This window comes from Muntiacus reevesi, chromosome 6 (assembly GCF_963930625.1).
Source record: "Muntiacus reevesi chromosome 6, mMunRee1.1, whole genome shotgun sequence".
Taxonomy (NCBI): domain Eukaryota; kingdom Metazoa; phylum Chordata; class Mammalia; order Artiodactyla; family Cervidae; genus Muntiacus; species Muntiacus reevesi.
The window spans coordinates 94114887-94136702 of NC_089254.1; the positions used below are offsets into that span (position 1 = coordinate 94114887).

At 40.0% G+C, this 21816-nt stretch overlaps 1 protein-coding gene across 1 annotated transcript in view; it reads left to right on the forward strand.

The window, feature by feature from the left end:
- Positions 1–3463: 3463 nt before the first annotated feature.
- Positions 3464–21816, forward strand: part of NUP205 (nucleoporin 205) — an 82083-nt gene continuing 63730 nt past the window's right edge. Inside the window, exons 1-7 of the mRNA XM_065939058.1 lie at positions 3464–3588; positions 10373–10515; positions 11745–11916; positions 15232–15376; positions 15762–15921; positions 16331–16559; positions 19028–19192. Coding sequence (XP_065795130.1) covers positions 3561–3588; positions 10373–10515; positions 11745–11916; positions 15232–15376; positions 15762–15921; positions 16331–16559; positions 19028–19192 — 1042 coding nt within the window. The 5' untranslated portion in view covers positions 3464–3560. The remainder of the gene's footprint in view (positions 3589–10372; positions 10516–11744; positions 11917–15231; positions 15377–15761; positions 15922–16330; positions 16560–19027; positions 19193–21816) is intronic.

Genomic DNA, 21816 nt, shown 5'->3' on the forward strand with positions numbered 1-21816 from the left:
TTTCCTTTCATGATGTCTCAGAGCAGCAAAAAAAAGCACAAGTGGAAGCAGCAAGGCCTTCCAGATGCTAGACTTGGAACTCACTCAGTTACTTACACTGTACTTTTTTGGTCCAAGCGAGTCATCAGTGTGGCAGATGATCACATAATGCCTTGAATTCAGGGTTGTGGGTGGTGATAACTTGGTGGGTGGTCGACAGAGGGACGGAGAAGGAAAGATAGACATTCTAGGTAGATAGTAGAGTAGTTGTACATGATACAAGAAAACATGTTGTACCTAGGGAATAACAAATACTCAAGAGTGATTAGAATAAAAAGGGCACTTGAGGAAGAAAAAGGGTAGGGAGTTTGAAGAAGAGGATGGAACCAGATCAGGAAATGGCATGAGTGCCTTATTAAGAAGTTCCCAGTGTTACCCTTAGGGACTAGGTCATTGAGAAGTTTTGTTTGTTTCCGAGAAATTTTGATTATAGAAAGCACATGATTAGGACTTCCCTTGTGGCTCAGTTGGTAAAGAATCTGCCTGCAAGGCGGGAGACCTGGGTTTGATCCCTGGGTTGGGAAGATCCTCTGGAGAAGGGAAAGGCTACCCACTCCAGTATTCTGGCCTGGAGAATCCCATGGACTGTATAGTCCATTGAATCACAAAGAGTCGAAGATGACTGAGTGACTTTCACTTCAAGCACATGATGTGATTTGTGTATTTGACTATCACTTTGGGAGACCATGGGAATGGGTGAGATGGAAATCAGGAAGACCAGTGAGAAGGCTGTTGTGAAATAGCAGGTATACGATGATGAGGCCTCATGCAACAACGGCACAGGGAGCGGAGAAGAGGAAAAGGGCTTCAGAAATATTTGCAAGGCAAGATGAATAGGATATGGCAACTGAAGGAGGAATATGAAATGATTCTCAAGTTTGTGACTTTGGCAACTGAGTAGATACAAGTGATTGAGTTTTATGAAAAAAAGTGCTCATTTAAGCTTTGGATCAATTAATTTTGAGATGCCTATATGACAATCAGTAAAAGTGTGGGGTGGACAAGTTGGATATACAAATTTGAATTCTAGGACAGAGGGCCAGGTTAAAGATATAAAATTCATCAGCAAGCAGGTGGCTGTAAGAAGCCATAGATTTCCCAGAAGTAGGCAAAATGGTAGAATAGAGGCTGGTGCAGGGGTGGGGTACTTCCCTGATGGTCCAGAGTCTAAGATTCTGTGCACCCAGTGCAATGGGCCCAAGTTTGATCCTTGGTCAGGGAATTAGATTCCCACATGCTGCAACTAACAGTTGGCATGCCTCAACTTAAAAAAAAAACCTGCATTCTGCAACTAAGATCGGGCACAGCCAAATAAGTAAGTAAATAAGCATGAAAAAAAAAAAAAAGAATCCAGGCTGGGAATGATCAAAAGGGAAGAACTACATTTAATAATGAGAAGAGAAAGAAAAGGCCATAGAGCTTTTAAAAGAACTATTAAAAAAAGAACTATAAAGACAGGAGGAAAACCAGGAGGAATGGTACCCCACAAGTCAAGGGAGAAAAGAATTTCTATGCTATTTGGAAAAGTGCTTGTGAGATTTAATCAATCACATTTAATTAATCACCAATTAATCACTGGTGACCATACTGAGAACAGTTTTAGGAGAGTTATAATGCCAATACCCCAATTGCTATGGACTGAGGAAACCTGTGAGATGCTAGTACATGAGATGATGGGCGAGGGGGAGTTGCAGGAAGTTAGAGTTAAAGAGTTCCTTCATCGAAAGTGAGTGATCTACAAGAGGGAAAAGTGTGGGCTTAAAGAGTGCAAGGGGAAGGCTCATAATAGTTGTGCTGAGAAAGAAAATCTTTGAGTGCTACTTCCTGCCAAGTTTCTGCTCAGAATTCTTCTCATTTTCGTGATAAACTTCAGGAAAAATCCCTTTACCTTTTCATTTGCTTATCCCCTTCTCTCCTTAAAATCACTTTTATTGTAATCTGGCATTTGTCTCTGACAATGACTTTCAAAAAAATCACCACTGACTGTTGTGTTCCACCTAATGTAAACTGTGTCATTCCATATTATTCATTCTAGAGAATGAATGTTTGCTGTTCTCAACAACATACTCTGTGATTTTGTCTAAATTATTTAATTATTTTTTTTCCAACCGTGAAATAGGAATATAAATTCTAATTTCTCCCAAACTCAGTAAAATGTAGGAGAAGTTGAGAAAGTGGGGTTGTAAGGTACATAAAAAAATCTCTGAGATAAGTAGCTCTAATTATATCTCCCTAGTAGGATTGTTTTAGGGATTAAGTGAAATAATGTAACAACAACAACATTCTTAATAAATATTTCTAATAAATATCTGTCATATGTTTTTTTAAATTTAAAACAAATTCTTTTTTAAAATTCTTTTTTATTGAAATGTAGCTGAGTTACAATGCTGTGTTAATTACTGCTGTATAGCAAAGTGACTTGGTTATGCACATATATACATACCTTCTTTTTCATATTCTTTTTTAGTATGTTTTATCACAGGGTATTGAATATAGTTCCCTGCGCTACACAGTAGTATCTTCTTGTTTGATAGCCAATTCTTAATAAATATCTGGCATGTGATAGCAAATGGTAAAGACTGTATTTTTGTTTGAAAATTAGCAAACTAAAATTCAGCAAGTGAAAAAAGATGATTCGTCTATTTGGAGGTGCTTAGGCAGGAAAATATTTGGTGTTTATGAAATGATATGTTTGGAAATTGCTTCAATATAATCTCCCATGTTGGGGGTATGGTACAGGAATTGACCAGTTATTGAAGCCGAGCATTCATTATTCTAATTTTGTACACATCTGAAATTTTCATAATAAAAAATTATGATTGTTTAATTGCATGCAACTATATTCACACAATATGCTTGGCATATAGATGAAATGTAATGAAAATTTAGTTTGTAACCGGTCAAGTTGCTTTTTGAGGTTTGTCACCGTACACCCCACTCAACTCCTCAAAGTAAGGGAGTGATGCAAGGAAGATTTAAAGTAGAATTATTTGAATTTACAGCTTTCATAATATCATAAGTGAATGTCATTTCAATAACTAATCTTTTTCTGCTTCAGTTTACTTTTTTTTTTTAGCATTCTCCTTTTATTTATTTTTCCTTTTGGATGAGTTTCGTGGCACGCAGGATCTTCTTTCCCCGACCAGGGATCGAACTGTGTTCCCTACTGTGGAAGCACGGAGTCTTAATCACTGGATGTCAGGGAAGTCCCTAGCTAACCAACTTGAATCATTAGAAACAAAACTACAGGTCCCAGAATGCACTGCACGATGGACGTCAACTCGAGGACCCCGCGTCTCCGAACTGGTTGCCCTCGCCTTTACTTGAATGGGAATAATCCCAGCGAAAGTTGACGTCTGTGACTCAGAGCAGATTTTCGAGTATCTGTACGCTTGGGTCGGTCGAGAGTGCAGTTCGAGAGGGACAGAGTGGTACCTTTCTGATCAGGCGTCCCCCCGGGCAGCCTCACCTCCTTCTGGGGCTTCCGTGCGGCAGGAGGGCTCAGTTATTGCGCCTCCAAGATGGCGACGCTGTTGGCGGTAAATTCGGGTAGGTGCGGCCGGGGCAGAATGCAAGCTGTGGGCTGGGTGCTGACCTGCCCTTTAGGTAGAGACCCGGGCAATGAGTTTCCTCGGAGTCCAGGATCCCACTTGTGCATAAGTGCCCCCTTCTCCTTAGCTCCAGGGCTAGAGTCCCGCCCCTCCCCAGTTTGAATGGCGCGCGTCGGCACTGCGGTTCTAGCCCTAGAATTGGGTCTTAAGGGTCGAGGCAGGGAGGCTTGATCCACTGGAACCGGACGGGCAGTTCTCTTAACCAGGGCCTAGTCTAGTGCCTTCCATTCCCCATCTCAGTATGTGTCTGCGGTCCGAATTCCTGCAGGATTAGCAAGTGTCTGGCAATGGGACCAGGAGACCGGAGATAATTCTCAGCCACGAGCTCAGGCTTAAAATGAAAACTCCCACCTCAGAATAGTCCCTGGGGCCCCTCTAGGTTGGGTGGGCGGGTGGGTGGATGGGTAATTCTACAGAAAGCGAGGCCCCTTGGTTATGAAGCCTGCAATCCGGAAGCTGGTCCAGAGTGCCGTGACTCCCGGCTTGGCTTCTGTGGCCCGTCTCTGGATGCTCCAGAACGTTTGGAGCAGTAGACCGTCGGGGACGGGCAGAATCTAGAAGGGAGAGAAGAAAGTTTGAAGGACTTGGATTGGGTTTTCTTGTCAATTCTCAGTCGGGCGAGTACCCCCCGCCCCACCCGTACCCCTGTCCCCACCTGGGCGTTTGAAAGAGTGGGTGCATTCTGATTGTTACAATTCCTGGGATGCCCTGCTGCAGCCTAGTGGGCCGGCCAAGGATGCCAGAAGTGCTGTGGCGGCCGGAAGGTGCCTGGTAGATGAAAAATTTCCTGCTTAGAATGCCTTGATTGAGCCGTGCTAAGCTTCATGGGTAGTTAAGAGCACATCTGCGTGGTAAATGCTTGTAGGGCATTTCACTCAAGAGGACCCTTTTTCTGGGCGCCTTTTCTCTCTCTCTGTACAGTCTTTTCTTGTTGCTGTTATATTCTTTTCATGGGCTTCCGTGGTTGCTCAGCTGATAAAAGAATCCGCCTGCAATGCGGGACACCTGGGTTGGGAAGATCCTCCGGAGAAGGGAAGAGCTACCCACTCGAGTATTGTGGCCTGGAGAATTCCGTGAACTGTATAGTCCATGGGGTTGCAAAGAATCAGACACTACTGAGCGACTTTCACTTTTCACTTATTCTTTTCACATGACTGATATTTTTGAAAACTTGTCTAAATCTGACTTTTGTAAATCAAACCCTTTCAGAACCACTATGATAAATTATTTTATAATAATGAATTATGTTTATTGAGCACCTCCTTTTTTCCAGGCACTGGACTGAGTTGTGCTTTCATTTAGTCCCCCTTATACAACTCTGGGGTAGTTGATATTAAATACATCATTTTACAGATTTGGAGATAAGAGTCTTATTAACTTCTTCAAGATTATACAGCTAATGATTTAAAGCCAGTCGTCTTTTTTTTACCCTTGAAGCCAGTCTTTGGTATTTAAACTTCTACATGTTCCTGCTTGTGAAAGTGTTAGTCACTCAGTCATCTCTGACTCTTTGCTACCTCTGTGTACTGCAGCCCACCATGCTCCTCTGTCCGTGGAATTCTCCAGGCGAGAATACTGGAGTGGGTTGTCATTCCATTCTCCAGGTGATCTTTCTGACCCAGGGATCAAATCTAGGTCTCCTGCATTGCAGGCAGATGTTTTCTACTGTTTGAGCCACCAGGGCAGCCCTACTTAAGCAAAACCTAATTCATTTCATTACATAGTATTTTCATGTATCTGAATGTTAGCAGTGAAGTTGCCTTCTTAACATTGATGTCCTGCCCTCCCACCCAGATGTAAACTTAAAACAAGTCTTGCATGTTATATGTGTGGTTATATACTTTTCTTTAGTATATACTCATTATAAGTTGCTATTCTTAAGTTGAAGGAAGATGCTGTTGCCAACAGCTGCAAAGAGTATACATTGTATAATAATGCCTTGTGGCAGGAGTGTTTAATTGGCCACATAGAAAGAAAACATTTTTAAGAGCTGAGTCAGAAATTTTATATATGTATATATTTGGCTGCACTGGGTCTTAGTTTTGGCATTCGAGATCTTTAGTTGTGACATGTGTGATCTAGTTCCCTGACCAGACATCAAACCCGGCCCCCTGCATTGGGAGTGTGGAGTCTTAGCCACTGAACCACCAGGGAAGTTCCAGGAGAATATTAAAAAAAAAAAAAAAAGATGTCCAGGAAAGTAACCCAAATGCCCATTGACAAGTTAATGGATTAGTAGTGTGGTCTATACATCTATAATGGAATATTATTCATCTTTGAAAAGGAAATCCTGTCATATGCTACAACATGATTGCACCTTGAACATTCTGCTAAGTGAAGTAAGCCAGTAACAAAAAGACAAATACTGTATAATTCTACTTATGTGAGGGATTGAAAGTAGTCACACTCACAGAAGCAAAAAAATGTTGGTTGCCAGAGGCGGAGGGGAGGGGGAAATGGGGGCTTGTTTAATGGGTACAAAATTTCAGTTTTGCAAGATGAAAGAGTTCTGGAGATCTGTTACACAACAGTATGATTGCCCTTAATGCTACTGAACTGCATACTTCAAAGTGTTTAAGATGGAAAATTCTATTCTATGTGCTTTTTATCATAGTTCAAGAAAAAACTTAAACATCTTAGAATTGTAGAAAGGGGAAGAAAGTAGATTGTAGAGTTCAAAGACCTATGCTTGAGTTTCAGCTGCATGCTTTACTAGTATTGTGACCCATGTCAGCCTGGCTGAGTAGACCTATAGGCTTGTGAGTAAGCAGCCATTAACACTGTCAGTCCTTGGAGGGCTGTCTGGTCACTCCTGTCCTCTTCATAGCATTGTCTGTTTCAGACCTTTTCCACGCTCATCAAATCTTTAACCTCCAACTGATCCCTTAGTCACCTAGTCACACAGAAAGAAGCCAACAGGCATGAACTCTTTTTTTCACCCTTAAACCTACAAAGGTGAGTATATCTACACTCTTGAGTCAGTTTCCCTGTGTCTTCCTGTCTAAGGTAGATCCTACCCTTTACAGCCGTATCCCTGTTACTCCCTCCTCTTGTCGATTTGCCTCTGTCTTGTTCCTTTTCTTTCCACTACCTGCCCTCTTTCTTGATTTCATGCCTCTCCCCAGTTACTGTCCTCTTGCTCCTCTTCACAGTCAAATCTTTCAAACATTCATCAGTATGCACTGACTGTTTCCATACCTTCTCCTCCTCCACCCACTCTAGTCTCTTGTTGTTTAGTCACTGAGTTGCATGAGACTCTTTGCAACCCCATGGACTGTAGCCCGCCAGGTCCTCTGTCCATAGGGTTTCCCAGGCAAGAATAGTGGAGTGGGTTGCCATTTCCTTCTCCAGGGGATCTTCCCAATGCAGGGATTGAACCCGCATCTTGTGCCTTGGCGGGCTGATTGTTTCCTGCCGAGCCACCAGGGAAGCCTCTCTAGTCTATTCCCCTCCTCCTAAACGACTGTCAGCTTTCACGTGCTTTTCTGTTTCAGTAAGTCCAGCAGACATGTGAGATCTTATTCTCACTTGGTCTTCAAGGGTAAAACCAAAATCCTTATCAGGAGCTAGTGAGCCCTGTGAGATATGCCAGTTGCCCCCCTTGCGGAGCCCTTCTCGGTACTCTGGCTCTCCTGCGTTTTCAGGAGTTTGAGAAAGCAGCATTTCCTCTTGCCTTGGGAACCCACGTGCTGTCCTTTTTCCCTGGAGTGTTAATGTCTACCACCTTCCACTCCCCCTTTTACCCTTCTCATTTCAGCCTAATAACCATCCCTTGCTCAGTGCATCCTTGCCTTCCCTGATCTCCCTGGAGGGGTCACATTCCTCTGTTGTGCAGTCTTTGCCCTGGGTGCTTCACTGTCATAGCCTTACCCCATATTGGAGATTGCTCTGAAGTGTGACTGTGTGGGAAATGTGCTTCCTCACTGCACTGCGAGCTTATGCATACCTAGTCCGTGATGAATGAGGGAATAGGTGGGATTTTTGATCTGTTATGGGATGCCTTCCCGTAAAAGGAGAGAAGTAGAATTTTCTTTAGAATTCACTGAACTTATTTAAGCTATGTATAGTGTAAAGAATCATTCATCAGAGGTTCTATTAAGTATTATTTTTACAGACAGTCTATTTTTGTTAGCTTTTTGTCAGATTTTAAAAAACAGTTGTGGTAAGGTGACTTTCACATTTACCTACAAGTCAGTTTTTTTTAAACTATTTATTTCTTTTACTTTGGCTGCACAGGGTCTTAGTTGCCAAATGTGAGACTGAGTTCCCTGGCCAAGGATTGGACCCGGGCCCCCTGCATTGGGAGCACTGAGCCGTACCCACTGAACCACTAGGAAGTCCCTACAAGTCAGTTTTGATAACTTTCCTTCATACCCTGTGCCAATCAGTAGCCAGTTCTGACTCTACCAACAGCTCTCGCCTTTCTGTTTTACTGCCCTCAGCCTGCTTTAGGTTCCATCGCCTCATGAGTAACTTACCTACTGATCATCCTTGGGTCCTAACACTTCATATTCTAGTTAATCTGTCAGTCACACCATTGTGTAGGTTTATTTTGTCTTCCGGGGCTTCCCAGGTGACTCAGTGGTAAAGGATCCATCTGCCAATGCAGGAGATGCAGGTTCAGTCTCTGTGTTGGCAAGATCCCCTGGAGAAGGAAATGGCAACCTACTCCAGTATTCTTGCCTGGAGAATTGCAAAGAATCGGACACAACTGAGTGACTGAGCGTACATGCATTTTGTCATCTACTACTTGAAACTTGCACAGTTGCTAATGGGAAAAATTCCATCTTGGCCAGGAAGACAAGGCTCAAATCTGCTCTGTCCTCAGCAGCTGGAAAGAGCCAAGAAAATGATCTCTAGGGAAGTCAGGTAGCCACCATCCAACTGGCCCCCCACAGGCAGTCACCAGAATCTAGGGTCAGGTCCTCATCCTGGCAGGCCTGGAGCTGTGATATTTGTTAGTTGTATCCAGAGTCGAGTAGATGCCAGTAATTGATTTTCTCTACTCACCCTCAGACAGACACCTAAACCAGTATGTCAGTTAATTGATCTTTAGTGGGAAGTACATCTGTGTGGGTCCTCATTTCCTCAGCACATTTTATTCTGGGAAGTTTATATGACATGCTGTATTTTCCATCAGAAGATTGGCAAGTTTAGGGTCAAGATGGGAAAAGGAAAGCCGGGAGTTGGGTGATTGTTCTCTATGTAAGGTCGAGACAAGTGATCCCCATTCTCTCACATCCTCATAGCAAAGATCTGACACACAACTTCCTCCCTGCCCATCACATCAAGTTAAATGCTTCCTTTTGTATGTTCTCATAGGACTCTACTTCTTCATCATACCTTTCATTAGACTGTTAGTTGTGTTTTGAATTCTGCATTTAATGCCTGTCTTTCTCATCAATCTATAAGTTCCATAAGCCCAGGGAATCTGTCTGTCCTGCTTGCTCTATAGTCCCTGACACATGGAAGGCCCTCAATACAGTGAATGAATGCTTCAGCTTGACTGGTTTAGTCTGTCCTCTTCTTGGACATCAGGCTTCGCTTGTGGCTTAGCTGGTAAAGAATCCACCTGCGATGTGGAAGACCTGGGTTCGATCCCTGGGTTGGGATGATCCCCTGGAGAAGGGAATGCTACTCACTCCAGTATTCTGGCCTGGAGAATTCCATGGACTGTATAGGCCATGGGGTCGCAGAGTTGGACATAACTGTGCGACTTTTACTTTCTTGCACATCCCTTTAAAAAAATTTGCACAGTACTTTGCCGTCTTCTGACAACACTGTTCATAAGATTGTAATGCATTTAGTTAGGTTACAGTTGTCTTGCTTGTCATTCTGACTGTCCTGGTGACTTTAGTGGGATTTGTGTTTTCTTAGATATCAGTTAAACATGTTTGCAGCCTACTCTTTGCGGTTTGAGCTATAGTTAGTGCATCCGTTGAGTGAGTGAGTGGTTTTGGTTAGTTTCCCTTTCAGAGTCTTTATTAACATATAGGGGTACCATGTCTGATTGTTTGCAAACAGAAACTTTGGGCCTCTGTGTCATTTTTTTCAAACGGTACTTAGTAGCACATAGCAATAGCTCTGTAAGTATTACTTATTATTCTTAGTATCTTTACAAAGAAAAATGTGATCCTTTATTAAATGAGTTTACGGAAGAATTCTGTATTTCTAGGCTGTTTTTTAACAGCTAGTGTCCCAAGCAAATAAAATACTTTTTTTCAGCGTCTAAGTTTTACAGACTCTGGTTCCTCCTCCCCCCATTCCTGCTTTTCTTCTGGATGATAGGGAGGGAAGGAAAGGCAGTTACATTTGATTGACTGTGATATGCCAGACACTGTATTGTATGTTTTACCTAGTTTATTCTTAGTCCATTCAACCTTATGAAGCAGGTGATGTCCCTATTTTCTATATAAGGAAACTGAAATTCAAAGAGTTTAGTTTCTTACTTCATGTCACATAACCAATAAAGTGACAAAACCAGGTCCCACTAATGCTTCAGTTTAAAGTCAGGATTTATTTTATATTAAGTTAGGTAAAATGATGTTTATGTTATTGCTTATGAATTCTAATACTCTTTTATGTTAATGTTTGGTTTGTATATATAATTCCTTATATTTAAAAGTTGCTGTGAGTGTGACTAAAATGTGTAGACAATAACTTTGCCTTATTTCCAAATGTATGTTATACTTGATGCTGATTTTATTTATTTTTCCTTTAAGCTGCTAGTCTGTGGGGTCCTTACAAAGACATTTGGCAGACTGTGGGAAATGCTCTTTGGAGAAGACAACCTGAAGCGGTTCACCTTCTTGACATGATTTTGAAGAAACACAAACCTGACTTCATCTCATTGTTCAGAAACCCTGTAGGAGATTTTCTTTTTTTGCTTCTTGAATTTGCTTTTTCCTTTAAAGATTGAGGGAGCAAGTAGATTCTTAATGCATTTAAATGCAATGTGTTACTTGTTCTAGTCTATTGATTCAAGTTTTTTCTAAAGATGGGAATTTCCTAGGAGGAATTATTCTCTTCTTTCTGTTCTCCATGGAAGTTAATATAGCTTTTAATTCTAGCTAGCCGGTATCTTGATAGTATTTAATACGACTTTGGAAGGTCCACATATTCCAGAAATAGAAGCCTTCTTGGAATTTCTAACTTGCAGTTAATCCATCTAAGCTTAGTAAGGTTGATTATTTTATTTATTTCCAGGTACACTTCAACATTTTAACTCTTCATAATGTTATGTAAGTTGTGTTAGCTGAACGAGTTAATTCTCACATACCGTTAGTCACTGCGTCTTGACATACTTTTCAACGAGGAGTAGATTACTTCAGTGGTGGGGGTTCATATTTGGAAACTCCTTTCCCCGCTGTTTGACAGTTTCCTTTATATACTAGCAAGGCCATCTAAGAGCTATTTATGGGTTTGTCTTACCAGAAAGAGCCCTGGCCTGGGAGCCAGTTGAACTGAGTTCCAGTCTTGGCTCGCCCACTGAAGAGTTGTGTGACCGTAGGCAAGCCACCTGACTTCTCTGGGCATCAGTTTTTCCCTTCTGCAAATAGAGAAGGTGGATTAAATGACTATATGGCCTTTTTCAGTGTATAAATACCTAAGATTTTATGGTCCATCATGTAATTCTGTACTATGTTATGTGTTAAATATTTGCAGGTAAACCTTTTTGCAAATAAGACCACATTTTAAAATAACATACTAATAAGCTATCATTAGTCCTAATTAATTCAGCAGTTCATTTCCATTTGCTATCTTCCACTTGAAGATTCATTGTTTTTATACTTCTTAAAAGTGTGATTGGTAAGTTCCTTAGACACTTGAAAAGTCGGATGCTGTTTTGCGTGATTTCTCAACCTTTCAGAGTTGAGCAGAAATACTTACTGAGAAGGTAATCATAGTGTAAAAAGTTGAAAGTGATGTAAAACGTTACCTCATAAAGTTCTAACTGTAGATTGTATGGTAAATACTGTTTGTCTTGTTACCCGACTGCTTTGTGAGTGAGCTTCTCTAGGTAACAGCTTACCACCTTGTTTCCGTGTGCCATTTTCATGAAATGATCCTATTTATTTCTTTTTACTGTTGTAGCCAAAAAACGTTCAACAACATGAGAAGGTTCAGAAAGCCAGCACGGAGGGAGTTGCCATTCAGGGTCAACAGGGAACCCGACTTCTTCCCGAACAGCTCATTAAAGAGGCTTTTATCCTCAGTGACCTTTTTGATATTGGAGAACTGGCAGCTGTTGAACTTCTTTTGGCTGGTAGGTTGACACTTAACCTATGGTAAGGCAGTACATAAATACAAAATTATTCACTTGTAGTTTCAACTGTTATACCATTTAGATTCCACAGTAGTTCTCTAAAGATGCAGTGTATTTGATATTCACAATATTGCCTTTTGTTTATCTTTGACTAATGGAAAGGCTTTAGTTTAGTGGTCAGAACTGTTTAAGAAAATTTAACTGTTTTCAGATAGACTTTTTCTCAGTCATTGACTCGCAAAGAATAGCTGACTGTATCTCAGATGTTTTTATAGCACAAAGCATTTCTTGTCATACAATGAGTAAGAAGGTAAGGTCACTGCTTTCTTGGCATTTCTTTTTGAGGGGGTGATTGAGACAATGAATAGGTAAAGAATATTCATGACTGAGTGAAGTTGCTCAGTTGGGTCTGACTCTTTGCGACCCCATGGACTGTAGCTTGCCAGGCTCCTCCATCCATGGAATTCTTTAGGCATAATACTGGAGTGGGTTGCCATTTCCTTCTCCAGGGGATCTCCCCAACCCAGGGATTAAACCCAGGTCTACCGCATTGAAGGCAGACTGTTTACCATCTGACCCACAAGGGAAGTTCCTAGGTAAAGAATGAGATAATTTCAATAATATGGAGTTCTAGGGAGGAAGTAAAACAAGGCAGTAGGCTAGAGATGGGGGCTGGTAGAGGGAACTGTGTAAGGAGTGTACTAAGGGAAGGCCTCTCTGAGATTGGGGCATTTGGTCTGGAACCTATATGATGACAAGATACCAGAGTTGTTGGGGAAGGCTGTTCCAGGGATTGCAGAGCTTGAGGTGAGAGCAAAGGCCTGCCAAAGGACACAAAAACCACAGTGGCCGGCACGCCATGGATGAGGGCGGGAGTGAAAGAAGACAAGGACATCACGGAGTCAGACCATAGTCTTGCAGGCCGTGAACATTGCTTGGATTTTTTTCTAATTGCAGTGGGAAGTTGTTGGCAGGGGCTTTAGGCATAAGAGTTATAGAATCTGGAAAAACTGAAATTATTTGTCTTGCTGCTATATAGAGAAAAGATAGAAATTTCCATTAAAAAAGTAGTTCATTTTAATCATAGTTGGGGAGCCATGTGAAGAAGCCAGGTGAACATTTTGACTGAAAGACAGTTTAATATGTCTGAAGATAACCATGGAGCTGCCAGAATATATCTGGCTTTTGACCTAAGGTTGTATTGAAAGAAGTAAGATATTGAGAATAACTAAGGTCATTCTCCCATTCTGTGATGGAGATGTTAACTGGGCATGTTCCAATTATGAGTTTAATTCAAAACTTAATTTACCAAATATTTTTCCTGTGCCTATTACGGGTCAGGCACTGTGTTAAGATTCAAGGGATATAAAGATGAATAAAACGTCAACTAGCTTATAAGTTATTATAAGTGAAGTTATTACACTGTACATAAAGGAGCTGATAGTCTAATAACTGAGAAAGACATAGGAACCAGTAATTATGACCCATTAAGTGCATTAATGCACAGTTAGGGGATGGCCCAGCGGGGAGATGTTTAAATTGACCTCAGGTTGTTGTAGAGCAGTCCACAGAGATCACGAGGCTTACAGTGGTTGTTGAAAGTAATTAGGCACATGTCAGGTGGGGTGGGTGCGCACTCAGAAGACAGAGGACATCCAGACAGAAGAAATTGCCTGTGAGAACTGTGAGGCAGTGAGATGAATTTGGGGAAGAGAAGGGAAGAGAGGGTAGGAGTGATTGGAGCAAGGAGAAAAGAAAACCATAGGAGATGAAACTGTAGGCAAGGTTGTTGAGAAAAGACAAAGTAGAATTTACTCAAAGGGGAGTAGTGAAAAAGAGCGAGTAGGAACATAAGAGAAGGTTATTTAATTTACTAGGAACAATCTTAAAAATATTTGAAAGATTTTATGTGAAAGAGAATAAAACAATGGATAGGTGTTTGAAGTAGAGGACCCTTCAGTTCAGTCACTCAGTCGTGTCCGACTCTTTGCGACCCCATGAGTCACAGCACTCCAGGCCTCCCTGTCCCATCACCAGCTCCTGGAGTTTACTCAAACTCATGTCCATCGAGTCAGTGATGCCATCCAGTCATCTCATCCCCTGTCATCCCCTTCTCCTCCTGCCCCCAATCCCTCCCAGCATAAGGGTCTTTTCCAGTGAGTCAACTCTTCGCATGAGATGGCCAAAATATTGGAGTTTCAGCTTCAACATCAGTCCTTCCAATGAACACCCAGGACTGATCTCCTTTAGGATGGACTGGTTGGATCTCCTTGCAGTCCAAGGGACTCTCAAAAGTTCTCTCCAACCCCACAGTTAAAAAGCATCAATTCTTTGGCGCTCAGCTTTCTTCACAGTCCAACTCTCACATCCATACATGACCACTGGAAAAAGCCATAGCCTTGACTAGACAGACCTTTGTTGGCAAAGTAATGCCTCTGCTTTTTAATATGCTATCTAGGTTGGTCATAACTTTCCTTCCAAGGAGTAAGCGTCTTTTAATTTCATGGCTGCAGTCACCATCTGCAGTGATTTTGGGGCCCCCCAAAATAAAATCTGACACTGTTTGCACTGTCTCCCCATCTATTTCCCATGAGGTGATGGGACCAGATGCCATGATCTTAGTTTTCTGAATATTAAGCTTTAAGCCAACTTTTTCACTCTCCTCTTTCACTTTCATCAAGAGGCTTTTTAGTTCCTCTTCACTTTCTGCCATAAGGGTGGTGTCATCTGCATACCTGAGGTTATTGATACTTCTCCTGGCAATCTTGATTCCAGCTTGTGCTTCCTCCAGCCCAGCATTTCTCATGATTTACTCTGCATATAAGTTAAATAAGCAGGGTGACAATATACAGCCTTGACGTACTCCTTTCCCTATTTGGAACCAGTCTGTTGGTCCATGTCCAGTTCTTACTGTTTTAACAGTTGCTTCCTGACCTGCATACAGGTTTCTCAAGAGGCAGGTGAGGTGGTCTGGTATTCCCATCTCTTTCAGAATTTTCCACAGTTTCTTGTGATTCACACAGTCGAAGGCTTTGGCATAGTCAATAAAGCAGAAAAAAATGTTTTTCTGGAACTCTCTTGCTTTTTCGATGATCCAGCGGATATTGGCAATTTGATCTCTGGTTCCTCTGCCTTTTCTAAAACCAGCGTGAACATGTGGAAGTTCACGGTTCACGTATTGCTGAAGCCTGGCTTGCCCCCTTAAACCCTGAGATTTCATAATTTCTTTGACCTGAGCATTGGTATCATGATTTATGTCACAGCCTAACACATACATGTTAACTTACTAAATTATTTCTCAACTCCCTTTTCTAGGAGAGCACCAACAGCCACATTTTCCTGGCCTCACCAGAGGATTAGTGGCTGTTCTTTTATACTGGGATGGAAAGCGATGCATTGCAAATTCCCTGAAAGCCTTGATACAGTCCCGACGAGGAAAGACATGGACCCTTGAACTCAGGTCTGTTTGCATGCTAGTATTTCAGGGCTTAAATAGAAATTGCTTGAAGAATTATAATTTTAGAAACAAAACTTTCTCTTTGGTATGTATAATTGAAGTAAAGTGTATAGCATAAGTTGAGTAATAAACTCTCCCTTATTGTGCTGGGAATAACACAACAGTTTAAACCTGCCTTATTTCATTTATAAATGAAGTATTACTCAGTTATTTATGGTTAGAAGTTTACTGAAACACAGTGATCTGAAGAGAATGAAAAGAGCTAGGTTATAACTCATCCTGCTTGTTTCCAGTTATCCAACATTATTGTCAAAAGAGTATTTGCTATATTCATGTGATGAGGAAGTTTAAACACTATCATTCGTTGTAACTTGATTTTTTATCACAGTCCGGAGCTGGTTTCCATGACAACACGGTTTACTGATGAGCTGATGGAGCAAGGATTGACTTACAAAGTTCTTACTCTGGTGTCACAGATTGATGTTAACAATGAGTTTGAGAAACTGCAGCGTGAGAGAGGTTTGGGCAGTGAAAAGCATCGAAAAGAGGTAAGTGTTCAGTGCATCAGTTCACAGCTGTCTGTGTCAAATCTTGAAGGCAGAAAAGTCATGTCAACTAGAACATTCTTCTAATACATGCGTAGGAAAATTATAACATGGTGAAGTGTGGTCAGTTCATGAAATTGACTTGCACTTGTTTCAGCCTCTTTCTAGTCACTGTGTGCCATGTTAGCACTTTTTCTAGAATGAGGCCTTTAAGAAATTGGTTATCCTGTAGAGGAAACTGGAGTTAGGATTTGTTCAGAATTGCAGAGTTGAGATTTTAGGGTTACTTATGGATTCAGATACATTTATTTAGTTCACCTTTATATATAGATACTTCACACTTTGGAATAAGATCAGGCTTCATAGTAATTCATTTATAATGATAATCATTCACCTTCACCTTTATTTCTAGGTTTCTGATCTCATCAAGGAGTGCAGGCAGTCTCTGGCGGAAAGCCTTTTCGCCTGGGCTTGCCAGTCACCTTTAGGCAAAGATGACACTCTCCTCCTTATTGGACATTTGGAAAGAGTGACGGTTGAGGCCAATGGCTCGTTGGATGCAGTGAACCTGGCTCTTCTTATGGCGCTTTTGTACTGCTTTGATAGCAGCTTTATAGAAGAAAGCACAGAGGAACGTGATGGTAGTGAACTTTGTATCCACTAATACATTTATTTTAAAAAAATGGGGTTTAATTGTGGAGATGACATTTAAGAAAGGTGACATTCGAACAACTAGACTATAAATTGTATATTTTATTCCTCTGTGTGTAATTCATCCATATTTGGATATTTAGATATAAGATCACATTTTGAAAGTAATTTCAACCCTGTTAGATGTTTCTTTTATTGTTTGGGATTTTGAAATAGGAAAATGGCTAAAGGATTTGCAATGTGTTTGAATTATGCATACATACTTTGACCACCTTATGTGAAGAATTGACTCATTGGAAAGGACCCTGATGCTGGGAGGGATTGGGGGCAGGAGGAGAATGGGATGACAGAGGATGAGATGACTGGATGGCATCACCGACTCGATGGACATGAGTTTAAGTAAACTCTGGGAGTTTGTGATGGACAGGGAGGCCTTGTGTGCTGCGATTCATGGGGTCTCAAAGAGTTGGACACGACTGAGCGACTGAACTGAACTGAACTGAATTTGCTTGTTTTTTATTTATTCACATTTTAAACCTTTCATTCTGAGGGAGGATGACTATAAATTTTAGTAACATGTCATCTTTGATGTTGTTTTCTTTGAAGTAGGTAGAATTTCTCTTGCTAACCTTGTAAACGGGCTTCTCTGGTGGCTCAGCAGTAAAGAATCCATTTGGCAATGCAGGAGATACACGTTCGATCCCTGGGTTGGGAAGATCCCCTGGAGAAGGAAATGGCAACCCACTCTAGTATTCTTGCCTGGGAAATCCCATGGAGAGAGGAGCTTGGCAGGCTACAGTCCATGGGGTCACAAAAGAGTCAGATGTGACTTAGCGACTAAACAACTTAAACAAAAACCTTATAAACAGTTATTGCTTAGAGCTGAGGATCTTAAAAATGATTCTCACAAAGGAAGATTACTGCTATTTAATGTCATGCATGCGTGCTAAGTCACTTCAGTCATGTCTGACTCTTTGTGACCCTTTTGACTGCCAGGCTCCTCCGTCCATGGGATTCTCTAGGTAAGAATACTGGAGTGGGTTGCCATGCCCTCCAGGGGATCTTCCCAACCCAAGGATTGAACCTGCTTCTCTTATGTCTTCTGCCTTGGCAGGCAGGTTCTTTACTACTAGCACCACCTGGGAAGCCCATTTAATGTCATAGATATTTAAATTATTCCAACAGTTTTCCCCTGTCCGTTTTTGATTGTATCATCCCAGTCTGCTTTCGTTAGATATGTGAAGAGAACAGACGTTTCCCATTCGTCTTTGGAGATCATCCTTAGCCGTTAGGAAAGGCTTATTTAAAACACAGCTATCCCGTACCTCCAGTCAAATTGTCAGGTGATACATCATGTCACATCACAAGCAGCACCTGTGCTATGTTACATTGTTCAGTTGCTCTGTCGTGTCTGACTCTTTGCGACCCCATGGACTGCAGCGCGCCAGGCTTCCCTGTCCTTCACCATCTCCTGGAGCTTGCTCAGACTCATGTCCATTGACCTGTGCTACTCATATAGGAATGCTGCCAGTTAATGCATTGGTCAGATTTCCTGTATTGAATGAAATGAAGCACAGAATTAAGTGGATGTTGGCTGTGTTAATGGAAGTTTGTAAGCTGAAACTTTGAAATGCTAAATAGAATGAATGCCTGGGAAGTTTCATAGGTTTGGTATTCATTTAGGGTACTTATTTTGATTATCTCATCTTAATTACTTGTTGATCTTTCTGAATATCTTTGTTAACGGGAGAAGTGAATTACTAATTCATGTATAATAGTAGATATAAACTTTAATAATACAGAAAATTAAAGAAAGTGTTTTTCCTGGTTTAAGGTTGGAACCACTGAACTAGTTATTCACAGAATGACATCAAAACAAATATAAGAAAACAATGAAGTTAAATAAAATTTGTAGGTGATCAGTGATGTTACCCCCTATTTTAGATTTATTTGGGATCTTGTGCTTTTTTGAAGTACCATAGTATAATTGAAAATACCTTAACTATTTGGTTGTTTCATTTATGTTATAATCAGACTAGATGCATGTTTGCAGTTGGCATGCTTTGTTATGGTCAGGCTTTTCTTTTTAATATTTTAAATTCAGGCTGTTATTTAATCTCGTAAAAGTATCTTTCTTTAATCTTTAACATTGGTTTATATTTTGGAATTTGTGCACAGAAAAAAATGACTGACTGTTTAACTTTTTTCAAATTTGTTAATAGAACATTTACCAAAAAATCACTGCAAGTAGTGAAACTAAAATTTAGGGTTATTGTCATTTCTTTCATTTTTAGTTTGTGTACAATTATTACAGTAGTGTTCTTGTTTCTAAGATTCATGTTTAATTAGTCTTTTTTTACAGGAATTCTCTGACTTTCTTATTCTTAGCTATCATTCCTATACATCAAAAGTGGAAATTTTCTCTGCTTTTTGGTATAGTGTCTATCTTTGTTTTCAGATGTGATTCACCAGCTTCCGCTGTTGACGGAGAGGCAGTACATTGCAACAGTTCACTCTCGCCTCCAAGACTCGCAACCGTGGAAGCTGCCGGGGCTGCAGGCCGCGGTGAGACTTGCCTGGGCCCTGGCCTTGAGAGGGGTATCTCAGCTGCCCGATGTGACAGGTAAACCCACTGCAGGTCGTTTTCTTATGAGAAACGACGTGTCTGCATTTCATAATATTTCAGAAAAGGTGTGACACTTGACATGTCTAAACATGAACCTAGGAAGATGCTTAGAGTTGTGATGAATGAATCTTTTCCCTTTTTTCTTGTCTCTCAAAAGAAACTATTCAAAAATGTTTTTCCCTTTCTTGCAGCTAGTGATAATTCTCTTTTAGCTTCTTTTTTTTAAGAGTTTGAAATTTGAAAATGACAGTGTAACATATATATATATATTTTAACTTTTTCTTCTTGGGTTTGTTCATAGACAAATTTTTCTCATATTGTGTCAGATTAAAAACTAATATTAAAAATGCAATGTATTAGGAGGTATTTGGTTCAGTCAGTAATGGATGTGGAATTCTGACTTCTAACAATGTTTTCTACTGTAGCATATCCTCTTCTGCCGTGTGTGATCATGTAATTATCATCATACTAGTGGTTTACTGTAACAGGATGAGAAATAAACTTTTGCTGTCATTTGAAACCCCTGAAATTGTCACTTCTGTAGGTTTTTATGGTCAATTTGGAAAGGTTTTATTAAGATTTACAGTCCATGGGCTTCCCAGGTGGCACAGTGGTAAAGAATCTGCTTGTCAATGCAGGAGACACAGGAGACATGGGTTCAGTTCATGGGTGGGGAAGATCCCCTGGAGGAGGAAATGGCAACCCACTCCAGTATTCTTGCCCGGAGAATCCCAGGGACAGAGGAGGCTGGTGGGAAGGCTACAGTCCATGGAGTTGCAGAAGTGGGAAACGAGTGAGTGACTGAGCATTCACATCAGCTTTCTAGTTTTATAGTGTCAGCAGATTCCAGTATCTTATAAATTGTGTGATTCCAGAACATTTTGTTCACTAGTCTCATGCTGTTCCCAAGTGGGCTGTGGAAAGCTTTTTTTGTGTTACACAGTTTTCTTTGGCTGAGTGTTTTTTATATTAAAGCTGATTAAAGGCTAATTAGACATTTACATTCATGTACAAATTCTGTTTTTTAACTATGCCTCTTCATTTATGAGTCTTATTTCAGTACTTTTTGGGCATAAAATGACCCTATGTGCTTTTAAGGAGCTATGTGATAGTTAATTACATTCATATACTGTAAATTACTATACCATTGCCCTAATCTTGGGAGGCACATAGAATATGCTGTACCTCACTACTGAATAGTAGATAAGAATAGTCTAGAAATCTGGACCTGGTTTCAAATCCTAGATCTTTGGCTACTCAATCTCTTTGGTTTTGCATGCTCATATCCTTTCATAATCTTTGAAATTAGGGGTATTATAATGAACATTTTGAATACAAATTTTTTTCTGTTAGTTTATATTAAAAAATGAATAAATTATCTTATATTGCAGAAATGGTCATTTCTTGAAATAATCCAGACAAGTTTTACCAAGATCTGAATTTTGAAAAATTGCTTTCTACTTTTTATTATAGACTTCTGTAAATTTTATCAAATGTGTTTATTACATTATTTTATAAAAGTGTATTTTGAGTTTTGTTAAACTCTAAAATTTTTGTATATTGTTTTGAGACATTAGAACTCATTTTACATTACGGTATTAGTGTACTTTTATTACCTAAGTAGTCTTTAAAAAGTAATTCTTAATTCTAGTATTTCTGAATTTAAGTGAAGACTTGGAACTAATTATTATTGTTATTATATATTTAATTAACCATTTCAGTAATTATTAATAGTAGTAATAACAAATAATTAAGAAACTATTTTGTTCTCAAGGAATTTGTATAATATGGGTAGATATACAGGCTTTATTTCAAATGCCAAACAGTACATAAACAAAAAATGAAAAAAACCAACCAATCTCTTTTCCTCTGGTTGAGAATGTCCTGGTTTATATCTATTCCAAGGCATTGAAAATGTGCCTTAAGTAGCAGATTGTATTTGGTCTCTATGACAGTGAAACAGAATAAGCTATTTAACATTTATTTTCCAAAGCCAGATTATCACAAAATTACCTAGCAGTTTTATATTTAAAGTTTAAAAGGACTGAACAGCAATGTAGTTTTTGATGGAAGGATGCAGCATCACCCATGATATACTTCTACTGAAAAAAAATGGAATGTAATTAGTTAAACTGCTCAAGATCAAACTTAACAATATTTAGTGTAACCAGAGGAAAGGAATATAGTAACTATATTACTGGGATGCAATGCTAAACCACATGGTGGAAAATGCTACAGTATAAGACTTAGTTTTTTTCAACAGAATAAAGGGCAAGAGAAAAATGAAAAAGATGTAAGAGGAGCCTACAGATATATCAGTTAATTGCAGTGTGTAGACCTTATTTGGGTACAGATTCTAACAAATTGCCCTAAAGAGAAGAAGCAAAAAGACAAAACTAAAATCTTTCATAACATTTATGGGACAGTTGTAAATTTAACCACTGACTGGAGTTTTGATATTGAATTATGTGGCAAAATACTAATGGCTTTACATATGTGTTTTTTTTCCTTTTTTTTAAAGTGCCATTTTGAGTTGTATACTTAGAAGTGTAGTGTTAAATTGTCTGGTATTTGCTTCAGTCTAAGTGGAGAGGAAGAATGCATGGAGATCTAAATGATAT